The following is a 22488-nucleotide window of genomic DNA, read 5'->3' on the forward strand; positions in this document are numbered from 1 at the left end:
CATTATGTCTCCAATGTGTGCTTTCTCCATTTTCTTTAATTGGGCAATTAGTGCTATAAACTTTCCTCTTAGCACTGCTTTCATTGTGTCCCATAGGATTGAGTATGCTGTGTCTTTATTTTCGTTAAATTCAAGGAAGACTTTACTTTCTTTCTTTATTTCTTCCTTGACCTGGGGTGATTCAGTAGTTGACTGTTCAGTTTCCATGAGTTTGTAGGCTTTCTGGTGTTAGAATTGTTATTGAATTCTAACTTTATTCCGTGGTGATCCGACAAGACACAGGTGGTTACTAATATTTTTTTGTATCTGTGGAAGTTTGCTTTGTTACCGAGTATGTGGTCAATTTTCGAGAACGTTCCATGAGCTGCAGAGAAGAATATATATTCTTTCCTATTTGGGTGGAATGTTCTATAGATATCTGTTAAGTCCATTTGATTCATTACCTCTAGTAATTCTCTATTTCTCTGTTGTGTTTCTGTCTGATTGTCCTGTCCATTGATGAGAGAGGTGTGTTGAAGCCTCCTACTATTGGTGTGTGTGGTTTGATGACTGCCTTGAGTTCTAAAAGTTTTTCTTTTACATAAGTGGGTGCTTTTATATTAGGGGCATAGATATTCAGGATTGAGACTTCATCCTGATGAATTGTTCCTGTTATGAGTATAAAATGTCCATCTCCATCTCTTCTGACTGATTTTAGTTTGAAGTCAATTTTGGTGGAAATTAGAATGGCCACACCAGCTTGTTTCTTTGGTCCGTTTGCTTGGAAAACCTTTTCCCAGCCCTTTACTCTGAGTAGATGTCTATCTTTGTGGTTGAGGTGTGTTTCTTGTAAACAGCAGAATGTTGGATACTGTTTTCGTATCCATTCTCTTAGTCTGTGCCTTTTTATAGGTGAGTTGAGTCCATTAATAATAAGTGATATTAATGACCAGTGGTTATTGACTCCAGTTATTATTTTTTTTATTTTTTATTTTTTGTGTGTAGTAGAGTTTGTGTATTTCCCTTCTTTGAGTTGTGGCTGTGAAGGGTCGCTATATGTCTGAGTTATTGTAGGCAGTGTTGGCAATGTTGGATTCCTTGGGTTGCGATTTTCCTTCTATTACTTTTTGTAAGGCTGGATTTGTGGCTACGAATAGTTTAAATTTATTTTTATCCTGGAATATTTTGTTTTCTCCATTGATAGTGAACAATAGCTTGGCTGGGGATAGTAGTATGGGTTTGCATCCATGGTCTCTTAGTTTCTGCAGTACCTCTATCCAGGACCTTCTGGCTTTCAATGTTTCCATAGAGAAGTCCGGTGTAAGTCTGATAGGTTTACCTTTATAAGTTACTTGACCTTTTTTCTTTGCAGTTCTTAATATTCTTTCTTTAATCTGAACATTTTGTGTTTTGATTTTTATATGGCGAGGGGATTTTTTTTTTTTTTGATCAAGTCTATTCGGTGTTCTGTATGCTTCTTGAACCTTCATAGGAATATCGTACTTTACGTTGGGAAAGTTTTCTTCTATAATTTTGTTGACTATATTTTCTGGGCCATTGATCTGCAATTCTTCTCCTTCTTCAATCCCTATTATTCTTAGATTTTTTTATTGTGTCCCAGATTTCTTGAATGTTTTGTGATGAGAATTTGTTGGATTTGCCATTTTCTTTGATCAGAGCGTTTATTTTCTCTATGGTGTCTTCAGAATCTGAGATTCGTTCTTCTATCTCTTGTATTCTCATCCATTTCCTTACTCATTTCTTTAAACTTTTTGTTATACTTCTCATCCAAATCTTTGAGGGAGTTATTCATATCCTTTTTAAGGGACTCAATTGCTTTCATAATGGCACTTTTTTCCACTTCTTCTGGATTAAGTTGTTTTCATGTTGTTTTTCAGATAGTTGGAGGAGTTCTTGCCTTTGCATCTGCACATCTCTTCCTTCAAATATTCTCTATTGGATCTTCTGATTTCGGGTCAGGTTCCCTTTTTGGGCAGGGACTTCAGTGACAGAAGGCCTACCTTTCCTCAGGCAGGCTATTGAAACACAGGAACTGCCTCCTGCCAGGTTGCGCTTACCGCCCAGGCCCAGCATGCAAGGCAGCTGAGTTGGGGAAATTTTTTGGCCGTAGGTGGAAGGGAAGAATAGAGGAAGGTTTACCTGGATGAGAGCTGTGATGGGAGGCGGGAGATCTTATGCTTTTTAAAAATTTTCTCTGCCAAAGATATTAGTCCATTGCTTTTCAATTCAGCCTTCTGAAAATTCTTAGAGGAAGGGCAGAAGGACACCAGATTCTACATTAAAATGTCACATGAGTGGCCTACAACTCAGTTGCTAATGAAGTCCTTACTTTCTTCTGAAGCCTCATGATTTTTGTCTACACTACTATGCTTCAGGCTGCTAATATAATGGCCCCTTAAGCTCTGCTAACAGCAGAGAATCACTATAAGCTAGTGTTGCAGTATCTGTCACATTCAAAAACAAATAAAATAAAGTCTATTATGCTCAGATTCATCCCAGCAGCAGCCCCATTTTTTTGTACCAATCTGTGTATTAGTTATTCTTCTATGACTAGATCAAATTCCATGATCAAAGGCAACTTATAGAAGGAAGAGTTTCTTTGGTTTATAATTCCAAGAAGAGATTCCGTAAGTCTCAGGGAGGCATGGCAACAGATATACAGAGTAAAGAACTAAAAAGAAGAAGAAAAAAATCACATATAAAGTACATAAAGGAAGCAGAGAGAAATGGCTACCTTTGTTACCTTGAAGGCAAATTCCATAATGAGTTTCTTCAATACCCATCAACTTCTCTGAAGTAATTTGTGCTACCAGAAGCAGATATGTCTTACTGTCAAGAAAAGATTGAGTTCTTAAAACATTTTAAATGCCATATTCTGTAAGTCTTTGAAGAAATTTGAAGAATACCTATCCATCTGAAATATATCTCTGTAAATCTTGGAAACCTAACTAACATGACTACAGTTTGATTATTATAGATGATTATATATTAATCTGTAATTTTGATTATATATTACATTTTCAAATGACCTACACAAACACAATACCTTAAACAAGAGCAGAAATATATATATACTGTGTATATATATTTTGTATCAAATTAAGGTACAAAATATTTGTATCAATAGACCTTAACTTTGTATCAATAGACCAAGATCCATACCAGTGCAAAGTATTCATCTTTATATTATGCCCCTCTATAAATTAAAACAAACATATATAAATAATCATTTTGGGAATTTGGGCATTGTTTTCTCCAAACTCTTTCCTGTTCTTTCTTGAATGGACTATTTTTAAGGTCCATGAAGACTTTTTGTGGGGTCTTGGTCCATCAAACCACATTAGCCTGGAAGGATCCACAGTTTCTCATCTTCTGTGAAAACAGAAGCAGAATTTCTTTTCCAAAATATCATTTCCTTAGACCCAAATTTTGAAGTCAAGATACTCTTAAAATATACATGTTGGTTTAGTTTAGCAGTCAATTCACTGAAATGTCTCTCTGTACTTAGCTCATTTACAGTCAAAAAACTAACAAAAAACACAATAACATATATTATCCAGTCTCTTTGTGTATTTTCCATCTTTACAAGGAATCTTTTCATTCTATTACTTTTTAATTTTTTATTATCTTTACTACTTTAATCTATGACTGTCTTAATTTTTCTTTTTTTTCTTTAAAGCACATGTACATTTATCCAATACTGTGACATATTCAGACATCTTTTTCAAATCAGTCTGCCTTAGTGTGCATATGTAATCATTTTCTGACCAGGAGAGTACTTATATTTTTGAAATGCTAAGCAGGTTGGCTAGGATTAACACTGAGGTTTTGCCTGTTGACTCCACCCAGTCCAATATGGCAGAAGAATGTTCATTGCCTCTGCAAGCCATGCTCACTACCTCAGCACTAGAGACACAGCAGGTCTTTGTCGCCATTTAGCAATTTGTAACATGCTGCTCACAATCCCCATTGAAATGTGCTGTGAAGGGACCTCGGCAAAGAGCCAGAGCCATTCCTGATGCCAGCAGGAACCAAGAAGCCTTCTCTTAAAGAATGCTCAACTCTGTTTGCAACCAGTGAACAGAGCCTATCTGAAAAAAAAAAATATGTGGCTACTAAGAGGCTGTGCTTGGCTCCCATTTTTGTGGGTCTAGAAACCATCTTTTAAAAAAAAAACTATTTTAGATCTCATGTGAATTCATGCCAAACAGTGGGCACCATCTGTAAGCAGAGACTGTTCTTTCATTTTCTGGCACCCAGATCTGAATAATTACACAGAGACTATATTAATTACAACAACATTTGGCTAATGGGTCAGGCATACTTCTAGCTAGCTCCTACATCTCAAATTAACTCATTTCTATTAATCTATTTATCCCCATGAGGCTGTGACCTACCATGAGGTTCCAGCATCTTTCTCCTTTAACAGCTACAAGGTGTCTCCCTTACCCTGCCTTCTTTCTCTCTGTATTCAGGTTAGTTTCCCTGCCTACTTTTATTCTGCCCTGCCACAGGTCAAAGCAGCTTCTTTAATAACTAATGGTAATAAAACACATTTAAAACATACAGAGGGGAATCTCATATCCTTTGATTTCTGCAGCAGAAGCTTCTGAATAACAATAGACTTACATGAAAGTTGTTACACATATTTTCATTTAAGTCTAAATAGTAGTCAAGAGATAAAACTAATCAGAGAATTGATGGACCATGAATAGATAAAGCTTGACACAAATGAGCTAGAGAGGCAATTTTGTCATGAGGAAAAGAAGTTTTGATAACTACCCTAGCATAGATGAGGTTTCTGGACACAGTGCTAAGTTAAATAACTAATTGAAAAAATTCACAAATTAATGTATGCAATGCAAATTAGTTATCTTGAATAGTAAATTTCTTAGAAACAAAATGTTGAATTGGGGATGGGAGCCTGAGTGAATTTGACAGACATTCAGTTTCAGTGTCAGAAGAAAATCCCTCAGCAATTACATCTACAACAATATGAAGAGATCATACTTAATAGTTATTGCTTTACACACCTAAAAGTTGTTATGAAGGTTTGAGGCTGATGGAACACAAAATTACTCATAATGTTTTAGTGTCTGAGTCAGGAGAAGTACAGGGTTGGGGTTATTTGGCTACAGGGAAGATCATATCTCAAAAACAAAAGCTGCCTGCTATGAAAATTTTGTTTCATGCATATGCTGAATGAAGTATTTACAAATGGTACTGCAGAGACAGACATTTGTATGTCTTAAAGAAGAAAAGTCTATGCTAGACCCTGGAACAGGCATATTATTCCATTCCAAATTCCTTTTAACGTGTTCCTGAGCTGAACTGGAGTAAGGAACAACACTGTCTAAGTGGCTCCCTTGAGGACAACCTTTGTATCCTCAGGAAAGAAGCAGAAGGAAGAGGAGAGCTATCTGTACAGACCTTGTTCCCAAGTAAAATATCATGTCTATTTGCATTTTCCTGGCCAGAACATACTCGCATTCTCACATTTATTCCAAAAGGAATCCAGGAAATTAAATTTTTCCTGGATATCACTATTTGCAATCACTATTATTACAAATATAGGAAACTATATGGGGACAGCTAGCAGGTTCAATTATTTCTGATGTTAATATAATTTCAAGTAATTATCAAAACATTCTTAAACTAAAGCCTGTTTATTCTTAGTAGACAGATAAGGAAACTGAACCTGGAAGAATGTGTGAAGCTACAGCAGCAACAAAGGTCATAATAGCTTGCAATGTACCTTCCACTCTGATACACTTCCTTAAGAAAATACAGTCTACAGATATTCAGTGAGTGAAAGCTTGTATCAACTACAAAGTTTTTCTTGAAACTTAATTACTAGTGGAGTGGGGTTAGGAGGTGAACTGCATTAGTGCCTTTAAAAAAGATACCAGACAGGCCAGAGAGATGGTTCATCTGCTAAAAGTATTTTTTGCAAGCCTGACTATCTGAGTTTAATCCCCAGCATGCAGAGAGCACAGAAGAGAATCGACTCCTATAAGCTTTGCTATGGACTTCACTCTTGCACTTGGAAACGTGCAGGCACACACAAATAAAAATCATAGAATACTTTCTAATTTTACTTTGTAAAATGAGCACCAAAGAGATTCCCTCCTCTTTATGATACTAGAATCCAGTAAAGCTTTGCAGTCCATGAGACAGAAACTTCATTCTTTTTAGACAGGAAATATCCTGATGCCTTAATTGTGAGTTTCCATACTATCCAACTCTGAAAACTAAGGTTTTATTTTTTATAAACCACTAGGTGAAAGAAAACAATTTTCAGAAACCTGTCTGCATGGATATTGTTGTGAGCTTAGCCACAATGATAACAGCTATTCAGTTGAAGGTCACTGGAAAGCTATGGCTATGTTGTAAGAACAAGGAAAGTTAGAGTTGACAGTTTTCCAACACAGTCCTTTGAGAAGTTGGGGAACATGGTGTCTCTTTGTAGACAAAACACTAGGTGAAATGTCAGGAGATAACAGCTTAGAGACAAATACTCTGCCTTCAGAAGAAAGCATTAAACTTTGAAAACAGCAGAGCCCCCCCCACCACACTCACACCCTGCTTTTTTTGTTGTTGTTGTTGTTGTTTTGTTTTGTTTTCCAGAAAAAGTACACACTGAGATTGACAGAGTGATTGGCCATGGGAGGCAGCCAAGCACAACTGACCGAGAGTCCATGCCCTACACCAATGCTGTCATCCATGAGGTTCAGAGGATGGGCAACATCATCCCCTTAAATGTTCCCAGGGAAGTGACAGCTGATAGCACACTGGCTGGTTTTCATCTGTGTAAGGTAACTTTACACTCCTGGGTTCCAATGCTCCTGTCCGTCCTTCACATTATCTAAAACATAAACATGTATTTCTGCACCCAAAAAACAATTAAACAGAGAATGATATTGTTCCTTTAAGAAGAAGAAGATGAAGAAGAAGAAGGAGAAGGAGAAGGAGAAGGAGAAGGAGAAGGAGAAGAAGAAGAAGAAGAAGAAGAAGAAGAAGAAGAAGAAGAAGAAGAAGAAGAAGAAGAAGAAGAAGAAGAAGAAGAAGAGAAGAAGAAGCATCCCTCTAATGTGTCTAAATGCTGTTTGTGTGCATAAAGAGCAGAGAAAGGAAGGTTTCTTGGTGGAATCTACTTAGATTTTAGCAAATAACATAAAGTTGGCTTTAGTAGCTGAAGGCTATCCTAACATACTCCAACGCTAATGTGACCTCACAAGAATGTGGTAATTCTTTGCCACATCTGTGCTCACAGGTGTTTTCCAGCTTTTGCATACTCTCCCATTGTTGAGCAGTCAAAAAAGAAGCATTAACTATAAGAAAGGAAGAGATAAGAACAGATGTTTGCCAAACATACATGAGCTGAGGGTGCTTATTATCCCCTTTTCATAGCGATTTGGTCCCTACTCTGAACACTAGATGGTTGAGACTCTGGGAATTAAGATTACCTAGATCTCTCCAGTAAAATATCCAACCTCAGAAGATCTTAGATCCAGAACTACTTCGATTATTTGCACTGCCCAGGACTTGCTACCTTAGTCATTAAAAGATCTCTCTTATACTTTTCTCCATGGATCCCTCTTGCGTTCCTGATTATTACACTCCTTCTATTCAAGGCACAATCCTTTATATTTTTTCTGCTCACTGTTTAATGAACTAAGGTCAGACACTTCTTGGCAGTGACAAAATAAATGCCCAAGGTTTCAGTTCAGCATGACAACAAGGAAGTGGCTCAGCAGATCAGTCCTCATGATGAGAGTCAGGAAAAGAAAAAAAAAACCTGCAAGAAGCTAACCCCTACCCCGTTTATTCCACGCAATACTTGAGCATGGGGGATAGTAACACATAGTCAGGGAAAGTCCCTGCCATTAGTTAATGATCTCTAGAAATGGCCTCATGGCTGGCTGGTCTCAGTGGTAATCTTTTGTAATCGCCTAGACAATTATTAATTGCCAGGATCCGGAATCAAGAATGTCTGCCAGAGAAGGCCTCTGTGGATCTGTAACACTTTGTCTTAGTGCCTCAGAAAGGATTGTTCCCCTGAAAAGTTTTCAGAGCTGGATCAAGAACAGTCTAATCTGTAAACACAGATACAATTCATTCATTTAACCCCAGAGACAGGTTACCTCTTTACATGTCCCTGTAGGAAGGAGCGAGGTTGATGATTGTTCAGACCATGTCCAGTTATCCTTCCATGAATGGTACATGCTGTCTCCCTAGGCACATGCTAACCTGTTCCCACGGTTCTGTATTCTATAATAAAGAACAGACTGATAGGCCTGGAACAGCCGAAGGACACACAACCCATCATGAATATGGACTAAAGACAGAATTTTTCATGGAACTGTCAGTGTGAAAAGTAATGGGAGCTTGGGAATCCCATCCCTTGTCTGGGTCTCTTCCACGAATCAAGTCTTGACTGTTTGCTGTCTTCTTTAGGGGAACATGGTCCTGACCAATTTGACTGCTCTGCACATGGACCCCAAAGAGTGGGCTACCCCAGACACCTTCAACCCAGAGCATTTTTTGGAGAATGGAGAATTTAAGAAGAGAGAATCCTTTCTGCCTTTCTCAATGGGTGAGTGATAATGGGGAGGAAACAGGTCAGAATCCTACCTCATTCCTTCCTTTCTCTTCTCCCAAGAGACCTCCACTGTCATTTGAATATCTCCATAAGTCACACTCAGATCAGCTGTAAGGTGCTGTTGCTTGCAGGCCAGTGTTCTCAGACAGCACAGCTTCTGGCCACTCCTGTCACTCAAACTCACCCTTGCCTCTGACTAAAATTTTGACTTCTCTTGGTTGGTTTTCCATAGCACTAGAGACCCAAACCCTGCTTTCTCTTCACAAAGAAAGCTAATATATGATGTCTTTTCAAAGTTTAATGTCCATATTATTTTTAAGTGATAGGCTCTCAAAGGTTAATATATCAGACTTGTAATGAGAAGAGGAGGAGGCACGGAGGGTGGCTACCTACTCACGACAATGAAAATATCAAACAATTTTAACTGTCATTTACATAAATGGATTAGGTTCTAACCAAAAGAAGAACTCCTTAAACAAGTAAATCTTTAGTCTTTTAAGATATTAAGCATACTTTAAAATTCTAGTTAGATATATTTATGTTGTTCAACATGATGATCAGGGAAAGGATGTAATGATGATCCTCTCTTGTGTTTTCTACCCAGCCAATTATGAATGAATGTTGTAGCCTTACAGTTGTTGAATCTACAACAAAATGCCCTAGTATATTACAGTTGTTGGTTTCTATGCATTGCACATGCATTTTCAAATAATTCTGCAGTTTCTTAGTTCCAAAAATATGTACCAAGTATATAGTACTTTTTCCAACACATACCTAAGATCATGAAAGTAGTGGGGAAGATGAAACAGAGCTGCCCCTTGGAGCATGCGTCCCACTGCAGCCTTCAAGCTGGAATCCTTGAGCCCTGCAGAGAAAAGGACGCAGACCTAGACGAATGTGATCCTCCTAGAGCTCAGTGTCCACCAGGTTTCCTTACATGGAACCTATTGTTTTCCTAACATTGTCTGCAGAAGGTGATAAATGCCTCACCGAAGTCACACTACGGAATTGTGAACTTCACTGATGGTGTCCAGCTTGTTCTCTTTCCTTTTCCCTGTGCTTCTAGGTCAGCTTTGTTGACCTTCACATTTTGCTGTAGTAGGGAAGCTGACAAAATAGCGGAAATCTGTCCTGTCTTCCTGATCACCAAACATTACAAAGATATGAATTACGGCTCAACATCTCAAGTATGTGTTTTATATATTCTGCTTATTCTTAGTTATTAAATCAGGTCCTGAAAGCCTGGAAAAAACTCTTTATACAGTCTATGTAAGTGCGTTATGTGCTGATTCGTAGGACTAAAGTGAAAGGATTGTTGGTCGATCCCCACAATTTCATAGGGAGATGATCCACTAGGCCAAATGAAGGCTGCATATATGCATTCTCTTTGTATTGCAAAATCTTTCCCCCATATGTCAGTTTATATTCAGTTTAAAATGTTGGTGGCACACGCCTTTAATCCCAGCACTTGGGAGGCAGAAACAGGCAGATCTCTGTGAGTTTGAGGCTAACCTGGTCTAAAAGAGCTAGTTCTAGGACAGCCTCCAAAGCTACAGAGAAACCCTGTCTCAAAAAACAAAAACCAAAACAACAACAACATCAAAAATATTCTCTAGTCCACAGCAGCTGTGAAATAAAAACAGAAACACACAGAGACTCTGTATTAAAAATTGTTTTACTTATTAAAGGGTTCATTAGCAGACAAATTATCACAGACAATCACCAAGGTAGCATGGTTGTTAGTAATCCAATAGGAAAAGGACATTAGCGTCTATTTAATCAGATAAGCAAACTTCAATGAAGAGGAGAGCTTTTTCTTATTTAACCTGTGCACAAGGAACTGGCAGAAGAGGTCAGGTTTAAGTTGTCACTCCTATTTTAGTTCTTTCCCTATCACATACTCATGGTAACTGACCTCCCAGTTATAGGCCCTTCCACTTTAGGATTCCCTGAGTTCATGGCCTATGTATTAGTGAGAATCTTGCTGTAAAATAAACATCCAAAACTATATTACTAATACAAAACATTATCTTTGCTTTATAGAAGCTTTACAGATTCAGGAGGTCCCATTTATTAATTGTTTCTCTCAGTGTCTGTGCTGCTGGGGTTCTATTTAGGAAGTGGTTCCCTGTGCCAATACATTCAAGTGTACTTCCCATTTTCTCTTCTGATGGAGGAGGGTTAACTTTCTGTGTTACTTTCATTGGTTGATAAAGAAACTGCTTTGGCATTTTGACAGGCCAGCCCTTAGGTGGGTGGAGTAGACAGAACAGAATTGTGGGAGAAAGAAAGCAGAAGAAGGCAGTCACCATGACTCTCCTCTCCGAGACAGCGGCAGGTTAGAATCCTCCCGGTAAGCCACCACCTCGTGGTGCTACATAGATTATTAGAAATAGAATAATCAAGATGTTCGAGTTAGCCAATAAGAGGCTGAAACTAATGGGCCAAGCAGTGTTTAAATAAATACAGTTTCCTTGTAATTATTTCCGGTAAAGCTGGCCGGGTGGGCGGTGGGAAATGGCCGCCTGCTCCTTCTACACTCTTCTATAAGGTTCAGTGTGGCTGGCTTTACGTTGAGGTCTTTGATCCATTTGGACTTGAGTTTGTGTATGGAGATAGATATAGGTTTATTTTCATTTTTCTACATGCTAATCTCCACTTACACCAGCATCACTTGTTAAATATGCTTTCTTTTTTCCATTTGATTTTTTTTCTTTGATCTTTGATATCAAAGATCAGGTGTTCAAAGATGTGTGGATTAATATCTGGGTCTTCTATTTGGTTCCAATGGTCCTCCTGTCTGTTTTTATGCCAATATGAGGTTGTTTTCAGTACTGTAGCTCTGTAGTAGTGCTTGAAATTAGGGATTGTGATGCCTCCAGAAGTTCTTTTATTACACAGGATTATTTTGGCTATCCTGGGTTTTTGCTTTTTCAAATGAAGTTGAGAATCATTCTTTCAAGGTCTTTGAAGACTTTTGCTGGGATTTTGATGGGCATTGAATTGAATCTGTAGATTGCTGTCGCTAAGGTTGCCATTTTTGCTATATTAGTTCTGCCTACCCAAGAGCATAAGAGGTCTTTCTGCTTTCCGGTGTCTTCTTCAGTTTCTTTCTTCAAGGATTTAAAGTTCTTGACATACAAGTTTTCCACTTGTTTGGTTAGAGTTACTCTGAGATATTTTATGCTATTTATGGCTATTGTGAAGAGTGTTGATTCTCGGATTTCTTCCCCAGCCCTTTTATCATCTGTGTACAGGAGGGCTACTGATTTTTTGAGTTAATTTTGTATCATGCTACATTGCTGAAAGTGTTTATGAGTTGTAGGAGTTTCTTGGTAGAATTTTTGGGATCTCTTATGTAAACTATCATATCATTATTAAACACAAAATGACAGTCTACAGAATGGAAAAATAACTTCACTAACCCCACATCAGACAGAGGTCTGATCTACAAAATATACAAAGAACTCAAGAAATTGGACAACAAAAGATCATATAATACAATAAAAAGGAAATTGAGTACAGACCTAAACAGAGAACTCTCAACAGAGGAATCTAAGATGGCTGAAAGACACTTAAGAAAATGTTTAACATCCTTAGTCATCAGAGAAATGCAAATCAAACTCTGAGATTCCATCTTACACCTGTCAGAATGGCCAAGATCAAAAACACTGATGACAACTTATGCTGCAGAGATTGTGGGGAAAAGGGAACACTTCTGCATTGCTGGTGGGAATGCAAGCTGGTACAACCCCTTTGGATGTAAGTGTGGCGATTTCTAAAAAAAAAAAAAAGAAAAACAACTTTCCTCAAGAAAGACTCAATAATACCACTTTTGGGTATATATCCAAAGGATGCCCAATCATGCCACAAGGACATGAACTCAACTATGTTCATCACAGCTTTGTTTGTCACAACCAGTATCTGGAAACAACCTAAATTCCCCTTGATAGAAGAATGGATAAGAAAAATGTGGTAATTTACACAATGGAGTACTACATAGCAGAAAAATAACAACAGCTTGAATTTTGCAGGAAAATGGATGGAGGCAAAAAAGCATTATTTTGAGTGAGGTAACCCAGACACAGAGAAACAATTATCACATGTATTTACTCATAGGTGGTTTTTAAACATAAGGCAAAGAAAGACAGCCTAAGCTCACAATCGCAGAGAACTTAGACAACAATGCAGACACTAAGAGAGACTTACATAGATATAATCTACATGGGAAGTAGAAAGAATAAAAAGACGACATCTCTTGGGTAAATTGGAAGCATGAGGACCTTGGGTGATGATTGAAGGGGAGAGGGGAGAGGCAGGGAGGGAAGCAGAGAAAAATGTAGAGCTCAATAAATATCAATAAAAATAAATAAAAAAGAAGCATATTGTCCTCAGAAGTTTCCTAGGTCAGATCAGTGACTTAACTAATCTTTCTTAACCTGCCATACACATTAACCTGGGTGTTGCTTAAGATCCCAAGAAACAGAATTGAAGCACATGAAATTGGCACGATGCGCTAGGACTGTTGCCACATGACTCTAGTGAACTCTAAAACCAATAGACAAGCCCCATTTAGAAGAGTGGTAAAAGTCCTACAGTCTTTGGAATAGCTGTGAGGTCCCACTAAAAATAACAAGAATCTAAGGAAAGAAGAAAGCCAAATGTTTTGCTTTCAATGTTTCTGATAGAGGTGAATGAAATTCAGTAACCTGGAGATGCCATCTAAGGACCAGAAGAGGTAGATCTGAAGCACCCTCTGGATTGACAAAACAACAGTCTGGATTGTCTACCACAAACCTATTTTTGGCATGTAACTGCTTTTCTTCAGAATCTCTAGAAATCAAAGACAACACCCCTGTAGATATTAGATTCTCTTCTTTTGGAAAACATAATCAATTGTACAATTATTACTGTTATAACAAATGATAGAAAATTATTTCATACATTCCCATATTCTCCTGATTTATGCTCTCCTCTGTTAGAGTCAACAGATTAATAGATATCTTTTATTCATTAATATAATTAATGTCAATTTATATAATTATATTGATATAAGTAATATTAATATAGTATTTACAAGTTTATACTATTAAATTAGTAATTTAGAAGGGGTGTCATAGAACATAAAGGCAGGGTTAATGAAGTCCACTTGTGATACTCAAGGTCAACCCTCTTTTTTCACTTAATAGGTCATTTTTTTGTTTGGGTTTTTCTTTTTTTTGGTGAAAGGGAAAGTGTATCAGTAGCCTTTAGCTCAGACTGTCAGTCTGCCCTCACTGAAGCAGTATCTAAGATGAACAACTTCTTAAGAGGAAGCTTGGTTTGACTCACAGTTTCAAAGGTCTCAGTCGGTGGCCAATTGACCTGCACCCAAGTTGTGACAGAGCATCTTTTGGAAGTGTGTGTCTGCAGAAAGTGACTGCCTCATGGTGGCCAGGAAGCAAGGAAAGGAAGCAACCAAATTTCAAATATCCCTTCAGGGCATGGCTCAGATGGCCTACCTTAGGCAGACACCTACTTAACTATCTACCACTTCCCAATAGTGCCTTGGGTGGGAACCAAACTTGCTGATGAAGTCCTTGTCAACAAATGAACAAAAGCTAAACTCCATACATTCAATTTACATGGCCTAGATGAATGCTGTCATACTATTCACATTTTCCAGCTGCTTAAATGTCATCTCCAGGGTAAGGGCAGATATCAGCGTGAACAGTGCATCTTTGAAGAGATATATGCTTCGCTGACACTATGCGAGACCTGTTAGTGAAGGCTTCAGCTTATGAACCTCCCCAGGTTGGGGTGGTTACTGTAAAGGGGTAGGTTTTCCCAACCAATTGTTCCAAAATTCCAATCTTCCTCAGTCATTGAAATCCCCTGTCTTAGTCTGTTGTCTACTGCAGTGATAAAAATCACAACTGAAAGTAACTTGTGGAGGAAAGGGATTATTTTTCTTGGGTTTCTTATCACAGTCCACCACTGAAGGAAAACAAAGTAGAAACTCAAGGCAGAAACCTGGAGACAGAAACTGAAGCACAGGCCATGTAGGGGTTAGGCTTACTGGTATGTTCCCATGGCTTACACAGTGTGCATTATTATAACACACCAGAATAATGTACTCAAGGGTAGAACTTCCCATAGTTTACAGACCATTAGTAGAGATAAATAAGGATTGAGAGAGAGCGGTAAAAAAAAAAAATGGAAGAAGATTTTTTTTTTCAGTATCATGAGCTCTAATATCAACATGGAAAGACTCTGCCAACTGTGTATTAATATTACTAGCTTTATTTACACAGTGACAGGTACAGGATAACAAAATGGCCCTTGGCAACTTGGAGAGGAAGAGAAATACGTTACCTTGTGGCTTCCAAGTCTAAAAAACCTGAAAGTCTAAAGATAAGAAGGATTAACCTGAAAGTCTCCTGCGGAGCTGGAGAAAACTGGAGTGTGAAGGTCATGAGTAGATACAGCAAGACGGTCACAGGGGCTCAGGTAGAGTCAGACTTACCAAGCATCAAAGGCAGACCAACTGGATGCTGTCAGCCTTGCTCAGGACAGGTCTTTCTTCTCACTTCAATAACCCTCATGTTAGGCATCTCTGAAAGGACAGACAAACTTGGATTTTCTAGGCATCTCTCATTCAAAATGGTCACTGACTTTACTACTGTTCTATTGCTGTGAAGACACACCATGATCAAGGCAACACATATTTATTTATTTGTTTATCATTCATGTTACATTTCAACCACAGTTCTCCCTCCCACACCTTCCACCTCTTCCTCCCCACATCACCTCCCCCAGTACCACCCTTCATCCACTCTTCCCTAAGGGTAAGGCTCCCATGGACAGTCAAAAAGCCAGGCACATTAAGTTGAGGCAGGACCAAGCCACATCCCACTGCATCAAGGCGGGGCAAGACATACCTCCATAGTGAATAGGATCCAAGAGGCTGACTTGTGTACCAGGGATAGATTCTGGTCTGACTGCCAGGATACCCTCAAATAGACCAAGCTACACAACTGTATGCCACATGCGGAGGACCTTTTTGGGTCCCATGTAGGCTCCACAGCTGCTGGTGTAGAGTTCATGATTTTCCATGAGCTAATCTACAGAGTAAGGCAACTCTTACAAAAGAAAGCACTTAATTACAAGCTTGCTTACAGTTTTAGAGAATTAGTCCATATTCAGCATGGCAAAAAGCACACAGGCATGGCCCTGGGGGAGTATCTGAGAGCTTTACGTCCTGATCTGCAGGAAGAGAGAGAGAGAGAGAGAGAGAGAGAGAGAGAGAGAGAGAGAGAGAGAGAGAAAGAGAGAGAGAGAAAGAGATTGGACTGATGTAGCTAAAGGCCCACTTCCAGTGACACACCTCCTCCATCAAGACCACACCTCCTAATTCTTCCCAAAAGAGTTTCCTTCCCTGGTGACTAAGCTTTCGAATGCATGGGTCTATGTGGGGCATTCTCAATCAACCATCACAGTAATCAAGATTATCTATCACATACGCCAAGCTTTAAATCACATGCACCATGATGAACAACTAATTCACACCTGCCCAGTCATTTACAGATGGAAAAAAAGAGACTGTTTCACAAAACTGCCACATGAGGAAGGCTTAGCTTCTTGACAAGGAGTGGTTTCATCATAGTCACATAGGGAAGTGCAGACAGGTCAGGTTAGTAACCCTGAGTCTGAAGTTTTGCATGTCATGGTATGTGGATTCTTACAGGAGAGTCTTGAGGATTTAATGAGCAGTTGACCATGATATTCATGGCAGGCAACAGGAGGAGCATGTGGAGAACACAGATGAATGAGACATGTTGGCAAAAAACAGAGATGTTGCATAAGATAAAGACATCATCATAACACATTTATGTTTGCTATGCAACTTTTGAATTCTGCTTTTGTTTGAGTTCCTCAACAACCTGTATTAGGCAGGTAACAGTGGAACCAGGTGACCATCAGAAATTTCTGAATTATTAATGTCAATAAAAACCAACGCAGTTCCTTATACATTCTCCTGCAGAGAGTGTCATATGTTATCACTTCTGCGATGATGTCCTTGTTAGAAACCCCATGAGAGCAGTGGAAAACATGTCCAAATAATAATTGTAGTTTTGTCGGAATGCTGTTCTGAGAATTTTTTTGGTAGGCGAGGGTTGTCTTGGATCATCAGAGATCATCCACAGAGATTAGGCATGTGAAGTCAGATATTCAAGAGAGATACAGATTGTAGATAAGTAGACAGAAATGTATATATCCATACACACACCTAGATATATACACCATGTGACATGTGTGTGATGTGAGGTGACCTAAAGCAATGGCTTACAGAGTTTTGAGAATGCCACCAACTCAGGACTTACCGTCAACAAATTATTCAATGCAAGGGACCAGGACACCTGAGAAAATAGACATTTCCTGGGCTGAGGAAGCTAAAGCAGAAGTCTGGTACATATAGTTGGGCCAAGGTCAGGAAATACCACCTTGAATGGGGCTCTAGTGGGCAAATCAGGAAGGTGTTAGACAGAATAAGCTTGACACAAAGCCCAAGGTCAGCTCGGTATTTACAGTAGATTTCTGGGAACACCTGTCCTTAGGTGCACCAAAGCCAGCTGACTTCTCTTTTTGTCTCACAGGAAAGAGAGCCTGCCTAGGAGAACAATTGGCCAGGTCTGAGCTGTTCATTTTCTTCACTGTTCTTATGCAAAACTTTACCTTCAAGCCCCCAGTCAATGAGAAGCTGAGCCTGAAGTTCAGAATGGGCCTCACGCTGTCCCCAGTCAGTCACCGCCTCTGTGCTGTCCCCAGATTGTGATGCTGGAGAAGGAAAGTGTAAAGAAAAGAAGAAGGGGCGAAATGCACCTCAAACTCACTCCACACAGCAGAGGAGATAGGCTGAAGCAACTGAGAAAAGAGGGGAAGAGTTGGAGTAAGGAAACTAAATTAAATTCCTAAACTGCTGGACCCCCAAATTGATGTTGGGGTTATGGTACTTATGAGTTCATAAAGGTTTCTGAAGGAATAATGACTATTTCTATTTTTTAATTATATATGAAATGAAATAATTTATTAAAATGCTCTTTAAGTCATAATTCACACCACAAGGGTGTATGTGCCTTCAAGTTTCTTCCTTCCTCCTGTTGTAGACATGGAAGTATTAATGGACTGTAGAAATGGACATTTGGAATTAGTAATAAGAGAGCATAAGATTTAGAACTGGGCTAATGGGGCAGCCACACACAAATAGGACTTAAAGACTCTCCTGTTTGGAAGGTCTATAGCTACCTTATCTTGCCCTACCTCTAAGTGGTCCTCTTGGAAGTCAGGTGAAAAGGGATGGCTCACTAGACACACAAACGAGATAAGCAGGATAGAGGCAATTTCTATGACTTATATATAATAGATGGATCTTGACCTCTGACCCAGCACCAGGTAATACATAGTTACCAAGAAGCAAACCCTACAAGCAAGTTTGAATGGAAAGTAGTAAATATTTTCTATCTTCAGATACTTGAGCCATTGGGATTTTTAGGAGTTCTCTCTCTGTGTTGGCCATTGATGTTGTTGATCTGGGTACAAATTTCAGGGCTCCCTTAAAGTAAATAATAATTGGTTTATTCTGGATCCGTTTTGAGTGAAACCTCCTTGTGAAATGAAGTCTTTCTAGGCAACAAAAATAACAACAAAATTATTGTTTTACAAGGTATGAAGTATCAGATCAGAATACGACCTAATCACAACACACTACATATGATAGATATAAAAATGTTGGGGGCCTCAGCATGACCCAGGAAATCAGTGAAACTCAAGATCAAGTTTCATGCAAAACCTTTGGGACGACATTCACTGTGACTCATGATGGAAATTTCCACCCATAAATTATCACTTCCTTTTTCTAAGTCCATTGGCTGTTATAAAGATTCTCTTTCCCATTCAACAATTACACAAACATTTTGTGAACATAATATATAACCATCATTCCTCATTTATTTTTGAATACTGGAGTTACTCAATATCTTCTCTTCCACCTGATCTCTAGTGTTCAATGTTGTCTCAAAAGTGAATCTTCTCACTACCACCCTCATACAAGGTGCCATAGACCAACCATGCTACAGTGAACATTTAAATAAGGCAAGGCCTTAAAGTCTTAAAATAAAGAAGAGCATATGTCTGCCTGGATATGGATGGGTGGGTTGTACAAGGCATAGGTTTAGGATATCACAGGTTTGAGGCAACTTATCTGGTAACTCTGTAACTAAGAAGCTGAAAAGTCTTTTTCTGGGAGCCAACCTTTGTCTCCTTGAGTTCATTCATGCCTGAAGGGTCAACCTATGAACTGTGCATGAAAATAGAAGGTCTTGTGATGTGGAATTCCCCACTGTATGCTCTGATTAACACTGATTATCCAACAACAATCTTATCATGGTATGCTCAAAGCATCTCAGACCTTTGTTAAACAACCAAAAACAGTGCAGTAACTTCTGGAAACAGTACTGTAGCCACTACTCTCAGACTTCACAGACTTCTTCCAACATGCAACTTTAATTCCCTATGTGCTCCTAATCTTGGCATTCAGGAGACGTGGCAAAGCACATGGATGGCTGTCACCTGGTGACAAGGTCCATACACCTACTCTATGCCTACCCTACTCTACACATGAATTTGGAGATGAAAAGTTCCCTACTGAGGGAGGTCTAAAAACAAAAAGGAATTCAGTTCTCCATCAATAAGAGGGATTAGTCCAAAAGCCTTCTTTCCATTGTTCATGAGGGGAGGATGGATGACTGAAAGTCTTCAATGGTTTCTCTGGAGTGGAAGACAATGTGTTATTGAACTTGTGGTCACAACCTGTGCTCCACGTCAGGTCTGAGCACCCTACCTATAGAAGAAGCCAATAAAATGTATTAAATAAAACGTGCGAAACATAAAAAGGGTATTTACTCAATGTGACCATATTGGAAAGATGAACAAAAAGATCCAGAAGTTTACCTGAGTCATCCTCAGAGTCCGGTGGGGAGATTAAAGTTTAGCTAGGGAGCCAAGTATGTGCAAATGCAAGCGATCCAAGCCAAAGTGTGGCAAAACCCTCTATCTTCATTTTTGCGGGTCTATTATAGAAGGAGATTTGGAAAATGTTCCAATATATCTTCCCTTAGTCACAGAGACAGGAAGGAAGACACCCCTAGATTGTATCAGCTTGACCCAAAACTTAAAATGGAAATGCATGCTGTTTTTCTGCACTGGAATCTAGACTAATCTCAGACTTGGGGAAAAACAGTGCCCTCTAATAAAAAATATCAGGGAAGACACTCACTCATTAAGGTTTCAGATTGTGTGCCTCTACTTGCAGATAGGCTGACTATGGGTTTAGACTTTCAAAAGTCGGTCCTCAGCCCCACACTTGTCAGAGATGATCTTGGGTTAGACCTGGATAAAAGCAACTTCTATCATTTTGTTCCTCCTTGATTGAGAGTGCCAGCTATCACATACTCTTGACCTTACAATGTTTAAAACCCAATAAACACACTGATTTGACAAGTTGGGCATCGGTAAAGCAATCCTTTGTTTATTCTTTGCTGTCCTTTCTGAGATGCCTACATCTTCTCAGGAAAAAATAATATAATATCTTTAGTATACATCTAGATCTCATGATAAAAAATTATGTAATGTCTTTGTCTACATTTTCTCAGGAAAATATAGTATAATATCTTTATTAAACCTTGTCCAGGTCTGTTTAGTAGTGATCACTTCTTGTCTTCTCCTTAAAACTTAACATGATGTTAGGAATAAAGATGAGCACTAGACCGGTTTACCATTCTTCCCAGTATACCCATATTGAATGAATCTCCTTTGTCTGCATAACTGTTTAATTGTCCTATAAAAGACAGGTGACCAAGGCTAGAGTCTTAACGTCACCAGAGCCTGGGCCTCCAATGCTCACAAATCTAGTAATAGTTCATTACCAGCATAGGCTGCTTTTGCCTTAAAATTGACAGAATTCCAGTGCTAACAAATCCACTGACAGCTCATCACCAGCATAGGCTGCTTTCATATTAGAGATGGTAGACATTCTGACTTGGGCAAGATGGAATCTCAGTGGAGCTGTCATTTGTATTTTCTAGGGATAAACATGTTGAAAACTTTTCCATATATTTATTAAGTATTTATATTTCTTCTTTTGGACACATCTGTTCAGTTTATTTGTCCAGTTTATTGGGTCATTTGTTTATTTATTAATACTTTGTATAGTCTGGTCATTAATACCCTGTTAAATGAATAGCACACAAATGTTTTTTTTTTCCTTACACTGTTCCTTCACTGGTTACTTATCTCTTTGTTGCACATTCTACCAATGTTTCTGACAGGGATAAATATATTCAAAAGAAACACTCGTGCCTCTGTCATTGGATATCATATTATTGAAACCACGGAACCCAAGACATTAGAATTAACCCAAGAATTGCCTACTAGAAAAGACAAATCTGAAACTTTAGAATCTGGCCCACTGAGGAATGTAGCTTCCAGAAAATGATCTCATCTCCTGGAGAAAGATTTACTACTTGTCAGTTGAACTTACTGAGAAACTTTAATCAGAGACAATGATGGGTGGAGCCACATCTGGTCTAGACACTTAGATAGCCATATCTCTTGCCTTGTATTTAAACATTAGCTTCGGTTTAGTATCTCAGTAATGGATGAAAAGTAGGAGTTACAAAGATGTCTCTGTCTCTCACCTGAGACCAAATTAAATAAATCTATTTTCTGATTTTTACTTCCATTTTTTCCTGAGATATAAAATTTTGGTCCTCTGAAGCACTGACTTAGAGAAGGAAAGGGTTTGTTTTGCCTGATACTTCCAGGGGACAGAGTTTGTTATAATGGTGAAGGCATTGCACTAGGAGAATGAGACTCACCCACTGGGAATGGGAAGGCCACCAGACCATATGTCATGTTCACACAGAAAGCTGAGAGAGAAAACAGGAAGTAGGGTCGAGGAAGGGTGTGTCTCTTAAAGACTCCTGCAGGATTCCAAAGAATTCATATACAGACACAGACACACTCATAGACATACACACAAACACACACACACACACACACACACACACACAGAGAGAGAAAGAGAGAGAGAGAGACAGAGAGACAGAGAGAGAGAGAGAGAGAGAGAGAGAGAGAGAGAGAGAGATTGACTTTCAATCAGGTATGCAAAGATTAGCAATTTTAACAATATTTTCAAAAATAAATGCAGAAATGAGAGAAATGAGGTGGTTAGAGAGTTGTCTGATATTCAGGAACTCTGGGAGAAGATTGTTTTCACCAAAACAATTTTAGGAATTATACTGAGTTTACAAGATTTTATCTGCTGTAACTCTGGAGTGCCAAGACAGGGAAAAACATACTTTCTATGGTTGCACAAATGTCAATAGAGATTTCCTCAATGTGCTAGTGAATGGGTGTCTTTGTAAAGAACTTTCCTCTATGACTCTTCTGCAAGGCTGATTAACTGATTAGAACTGCAATGATTGCGGAGAGGTTAAAGTGCTTCCGGCCCAGGGCCAGATACAGATGAACTTTACTGCCCTTCATAGTCACTAATAACCTACCTTTGTTTATGATGTAAAGTGAAAATTTGAGGATATATTAATTGAACAGACTAGTAACTTACACCAACCAAAACGCTGATCATCACATAGCAACAGCCTCTGGATATCTACCAGATATTTCTGAGGAGGTCCACCAATGTGTTTTAAGAATCCCATGGTTTATGACTTCCTTTGTTACCATAACACTTCATAAAATTGTTACCACATAGGAACATGAAATTTATTGTTAACTGAATTTGTGTTTCTGGGCCATGGCTATTCATATTTTGAATAAGCTGTACCCTA

The 22488-nt window shown here is 38.7% G+C and overlaps 1 protein-coding gene across 3 annotated transcripts in view; it reads left to right on the forward strand.

The window, feature by feature from the left end:
* Nucleotides 1–17706, forward strand: part of LOC125412381 (cytochrome P450 2J4-like) — a 51543-nt gene extending 33837 nt beyond the window's left edge. For 2 of the 3 annotated variants that reach the window (XM_087904830.1, XM_087904829.1), the window contains 3 exons: nucleotides 6628–6815; nucleotides 8458–8596; nucleotides 17239–17706. In XM_087904830.1, coding sequence (XP_087760956.1) covers nucleotides 6628–6815; nucleotides 8458–8596; nucleotides 17239–17417 — 506 coding nt within the window. In that variant the 3' untranslated portion in view covers nucleotides 17418–17706. Of the gene's footprint in view, nucleotides 1–6627; nucleotides 6816–8457; nucleotides 8597–9668; nucleotides 9790–17238 lie in introns of all 3 variants that reach the window. The other variant, XR_015737559.1, reaches the window with a different exon arrangement.
* The last annotated feature ends 4782 nt before the right edge of the window (nucleotides 17707–22488 follow it).

Source organism: Myodes glareolus, chromosome 3, assembly GCF_982192425.1.
Source record: "Myodes glareolus chromosome 3, mMyoGla1.1, whole genome shotgun sequence".
NCBI lineage: Eukaryota > Metazoa > Chordata > Mammalia > Rodentia > Cricetidae > Myodes > Myodes glareolus.